The 5,479-nt window shown below is 37.3% G+C and overlaps 1 protein-coding gene across 1 annotated transcript; it reads right to left on the minus strand.

Moving 5' to 3' along the window:
• Positions 1–1,416: 1,416 nt before the first annotated feature.
• psma8 (proteasome 20S subunit alpha 8) lies at positions 1,417–4,724 on the minus strand. The gene is made up of 7 exons (XM_007559369.2): positions 4,515–4,724; positions 3,212–3,338; positions 2,921–3,045; positions 2,709–2,831; positions 2,447–2,566; positions 1,999–2,061; positions 1,417–1,918 (listed from the first exon to the last, which is right to left on the minus strand). The coding sequence occupies exons 1-7, from the start codon at positions 4,614–4,616 to the stop codon at positions 1,823–1,825; spliced, it is 756 nt and encodes a 251-aa protein (XP_007559431.1). The 5' UTR covers positions 4,617–4,724; the 3' UTR covers positions 1,417–1,822.
• Between the last annotated feature and the right edge of the window lie 755 nt (positions 4,725–5,479).

The following is a 5,479-nucleotide window of genomic DNA, read 5'->3' on the forward strand; positions in this document are numbered from 1 at the left end:
AAGCATTGACCTGAGGACCAAATACAAATCCACACCACAGTTTATATTTATTTTCTATCTGAAATCATTTGTTGCATAAAATCCAAATAAAATCTAGACATTTTCCAGCATTTCCCCTTTTTTTGCATACGACTGGCCAACACGATACGTGTACGTGTGCAGAAATAGTGCACCGTCGACGGCTTGCAGGACTGCGTAGTCTTGCTAGGAGAGTGCATGTCCTCAGGCCTGGTTCCTCTCTCAATGACCTCTGGTGAAGCCATTATTTTCTGCATTAATGATGAGCAGCAGCCAGCGATGAGAGAGATGGACTTTGTCCTGAGGCACAGCAGCACTGATTGCAGGCAACAACAATGCCAGGGAAAAAAAAAAGGAAAGAAATAAAAAGAAAACTCTTTTCCATAAGCAGTTCAAAGGACAAAATCTTAGCAGTAGCGAGAATAAGCTGCCCCTGGTTTATTGAAAGCACGGATCAGATGATTTCTGTAGCTAGAGGATTACCCAGGATAAAGCTAATCCCATGTTACCTACAGCCTTCTTGGTCATCCATTCATTCCCTTCAAACTAGTGGTGGAGCATTAAAACTAAATCTCAACTAAATATTGATAGACAATTAGTGTGAGTGTGCATGTCACAAATTAGCACAAAACTAATTGTCCCAGGAGTTGATGATAGCAAGGTTAGGAACAGATCAGAAGCCAAACTGATCCATATAATTAGCCCAAAATCAAACCCCCGACAACAACTCCCAAACAAAACAAGTGCAGACGTAGTTAAGGCAGCCACTCAGGAAATCTTGGCTTGGGGAAGATGACTCTAAATGAAGGACTATAGCATTCACCATTATGTCTTTGGTAGGAGTCAGAGGGAACCCCCGGGGCTCTTCAGCACAGCACGGCACAACTTTTCAAAGGGCTCCAGATTAAAGTCACTGAAAGTTCCCACTGGGGTCTGAGGCCAGGATCCCATTAAGCAGCCCAACCACACCGCCGGCCATAATTGTGTCGTTGAGAATTCAGAGCAGTGGTTGCTTGATAAGCGAATTTAGGGTGAAATAAAAAAAAAGGCAGGAGGCTTAAAAAAAGAAGAAAAAAAAAGGGGGGGGGGAGTAGAGGAGGACCATTATACCCTTCATTCGCTCAACCCTAATTTGTTTTAAACGACTGAGGGAAAGGTGAGCTCTTTATGAAGCAATCAAGCCCACACTATTTTCAGCTGTGTGACAGAATGCTGATAGGTGGAAAATACTTTATCACAACATACTGCTGTTAGGTGTTAGCACTACTCGCCTTGCAGTAGAGAATTCAATATAATGGGTGAGGATATTCTCTTTAAGTTTTCTTTTAAATAATCATAATGTTACTCAGAGTTACACACCAACACAAGTCATTTAGTCAGTAAATAAAAGCACTTAACTTTGAAAGACAAAAAAAAAATCCACTTTTATTTATTATTTGGTTTCATTGTGGTTTTCAACATCATATAGAATGTATTCAATTCTCCAAAGCCTGGCAAAATATCTAAATTCAAACTTGAGAAAAGAACATCTAACATACGCAGTAGCAGTTGGCTGTGGACAAACAGAGTTTGCATTAATGGTTGCATCCGAACTTTGTCATCTTAATAGGAACCGGTTCTCTTTACATCTGGTGCATCACCCAAAAATGTTTGAAAAGGTTTAAGCAGTATCTGTAGCTCTCAAGTTAAGATTCAGCTCAGCAAACAAATGAAACAAATGAGTACATTCTTTGAAACTAATGTATGGAACCCAAAGATATTATTGTAATCCAAGTGCAATAAACCAAAGATTATGTCAAAAGTTTTAAGTGGATTTTTTCTGCTTTTTCTTCTCTGCCTCCTCTTCTTTTTCCTTCTCTATTTCGGCCACCAGGGTCTCAATTTCCTTGGATTCCAAAATCTATAAACACAGAAATCAGATCATGCAAAAGCTAAAATAATAATATGCAACATATTATCCAGATTAGGTTAACGGCGTACCTTGAGTGGCTGATTTCGTCTAATAACAGCAAGTTCAATATTCTTTCCTCCTGACTGGACAACCTGTGATCAATTAGGGGATAATAAGAGGAGAATTTCCACTTAAGATGGATATCACTTGGTAAAACTGTTAAAAAAAATACCTTTACTATCTGAACAGCTAGTTTTTAGATCAGGTCAGAACTGTTTTCAGTTGCAAGTATATTTCTGTAAATCCTAAAATTCTACAGTCAACTTCATTGCAGCAAGTACTTTTTCTAACTGTTTTAACATGTAGGACTTATGAGAACAGAACATTTACTGAGTTGTGCTAACAATTTAAAATTACACTTCAGGTACATGTTTCACTTGAACATTTTTGTCGTGGAAACGCTCAGTGCAGAAATTAAATGATGAGAGAGCAACTTTAGTAAAACAAGCTGATGCAAAGGTTTAAATATGACCTTACCTCAAGCAAGGCTTTGATAGCCAACTTGATGGCCTCATTGTCCCCAGCGATGGCTTCATCTGTGTAATTCTTCTCCAAAAACTCCCTCACTGTTTTCGCGCTGCGGCCGATGGCATTTGCCTGAATATTTTTTTCACAAAGTTGTACAGCAAAATCAACGGGAATTGTTTTCAGACCAGCACTTTCTTTGTCAAGCAAGCAAAAAGAACAGTGTGATGAAAATAAAGAAATATATATATAAAAAAAACAAAAAAACACTGACCTTCCAAGCATGGTAGGTCCCCGATGGGTCTGTCTGATACAGCCTCGGGGTTCCATCGTAGTCAAAGCCAACAATTAATGCAGAGATTCCAAACGGCCTGCGTCCGTTGCTTTGAGTATAACGCTATTAAGGAAATGAGAGAATACTCACAATAACTAAGTCGTTGTCATTTGTCATTGTTACTTTGTTACTTTCCAAAATCTGTAAATTACCTGTTTCAGAGTAGCGATGTATCTTGTGATATACTCCACTGTGACAGGATCCTCAACTGTTAGCCTGTGACTCTGGCATTCAACCCGAGCTCTGTTTATCACAATACGGGCATCTGCTGTCAGACCTTAAAAACAAAGCAAGAAATTAAACCACTGAAGCAAGGAGACGGTGAAAGAAATTATAAGGAACATCTGTATATTGCCCTAATTTTAATCCAATTATCTGTTTATCATGCCAAGCATCCATTATCTATGTCAGAAAGGAAAAATAAAAACCGATTTCTGAGTTACCCGCAAACGCCATGCAGACATGTTCATCCAGTGCACAGATCTTGCGGACGGTTCTTTCTTCCTGCAACTTTGCAACGGATTTCTTCTCCACGCCAAGAACGACAATATCTTTACCTCTGATTCCAACCTGAGGACAAGAAACAGCATATGATTATTACTAAATGTTTTAGAAACAGCACATATTTTATATTTAGGGGTTCACATGTGACACACTTACTGATGCAGAGTAAATCCACAACACATGTATTCAACCAACTTTAAAAGATTAAGGATGTGTTTCAGTAAGGAAGTCCCAACAAAATTTGAATATAATTAATGACCTATAAAAACAGCCAAATTAAAACAGATAGTGCAGAGAGCTTTTTGCATAGAAAAAATTACTTTGTTTCTTATTTTAAAAATAATAAATATAAAATCAGGAGGAGCATGGCACAATGAAAGAACACTAGGCAACTTTTGGTCAGAGTGACTACATTTTCTGAAGCAGTAAACGTCTTACATTGTTTCATCAGCTGTAATCATTTTCAGGTCTATAATTACAGCTACTCAGTTTGCTTAGTGTAAATTAAAAAAAAACTAATAAGTGGACACTGCTTGTTTTTACACATTCATAGAGTCTTTAAATCATACTTATGAGAAGGATTTTACAGAAGAACAAAGACTTAATGTGACTTATTTACAATCATCTTAAACCTCATCTCCGAATTATTTTGTTGCATCACTTTGTCCAAATTTTGACTAATAGCAAGAACTTGTTGATCAACATTTAGATTTTTATACCAAAAAGAATAAAAATCATTTTAGAATAAAGGACTTATACCAACTTCTTTATGCCAAAAATGATTTGGTATAAATTCCTGTTCCTGCATAGAGTGATTATTTGTAGCAATTAGAAGATATACCTACTCTGAAAAACATTTCTCAATACTATCTTACTACAAGTAAAAACAAAGGTGACCATTATTTGGCTTAATTTTAATTATTTTATAATCATCCTTTCTCTCCGTGTCTCATTATTTAAAATCGCATCAAAATCGAAAGTACTGTGAGAGTGACACAGCGACAAAATGCTAACAGTGGTGATTTTCAACTCCACGAGTATCGTCTCCAATGTATTACCAGTGCGATTAAAATAACTCCTGTTCAACAACAACATTTAGCCACGATAAAATTCAAAATGTAACAGACAATGTTATCAAATTACATTACTGAGCAAGTAATAAGTGATTGCTAGCAGCTAGTTTGTTGGCTAATAGAGGCTGACCACGTTAGCTTTAGCATCGATTCAATTTAAAACACTTACTGCGGTGGAACCTTTCTTCACAGCTTCTTGTGCATACTCTACTTGAAAGAGATGACCGTCGGGGGAAAAGACAGTAATTGCTCTGTCATATCTTGCCGCCATCGCACTGCAAGACAAGCTGGAAGAGACGAAAAGGAGAAAAGCTCAATCTAATGATTCAGCTAGTTAGCAACGAGCGGCTCAATTTGAGAAAGGAAACTGCGCATGCGCGATACCTATGAACTGCGGATGATAAAAATGGCAAAGGCCGCGTGTGTCAATTGTACGTCAGTTACGGCGCCATTTTATAAGTGGCATCTTTTAGCTAAACGTATAAAAAACATATATATTATCCAAGTTTAGATCAAACTGTCGGTCTAACGCTCGAGCATTTCATATAGTTTTTTTATTGCAACTAAATACGTGTCTACATTTCTTTATGTTGTTTTACATCTGGCATGTAGCAAGTAAACACGAGACTGTCAACAGTTAGTAATTCATTATTAACATATAAGCGACTTAATATATTTTTTCGAAGAAACTGCATACGTGTATTTTGAGCATACTGTGTTTCGCAGTGGTTTTTCATGTAATAACTGTTCATTGTGTCTCAAAAATCACCATCGAATGCAACTACGTGTTTCTGACTCTTTTAATGTCTTGCATGTAAACTTTATTTATTTATTTTTTTAATTCCCTCCAATTAAAACAACTTCACCAAAGTTGAATTGCTTTACAAGGCGAACTTGCCACCCACAACATGACGGACACAGCAGCCTCGTTTCCAGGGGCCAACATGTCTATAGGGCCAACAACGCCCCTGCTTACGGATTCTCAACAAATTAGAATCACTCACAAACTACGCTTAGAAAAGCTACAGTCACACATAATTACAGTTCTATTTCTTACCAGTTATATTAGTACATCGCATAACGACTACACGGTATGTCCGTGTGTGTGATGTGAAAAAGAACATTATTTCTTTG

Source organism: Poecilia formosa, unplaced genomic scaffold (assembly GCF_000485575.1).
Source record: "Poecilia formosa unplaced genomic scaffold, Poecilia_formosa-5.1.2 Scaffold104, whole genome shotgun sequence".
NCBI lineage: Eukaryota > Metazoa > Chordata > Actinopteri > Cyprinodontiformes > Poeciliidae > Poecilia > Poecilia formosa.

Excerpts from the sequence above, each read along its gene's own strand:
- psma8 (XM_007559369.2), bottom strand. The coding sequence starts at position 4,616 with ATGGCGGCAAGATATGACAGAGCAATTACTGTCTTTTCCCCCGACGGT. Across the intron at positions 3,339-4,514 it reads TGAAGAAAGGTTCCACCGCA|GTTGGAATCAGAGGTAAAGA; the intron begins GTAAGTGTTTTA and ends TCTTGTCCTCAG. Across the intron at positions 1,919-1,998 it reads GACGAAATCAGCCACTCAAG|ATTTTGGAATCCAAGGAAAT; the intron begins GTACGCCGTTAA and ends CTGTGTTTATAG.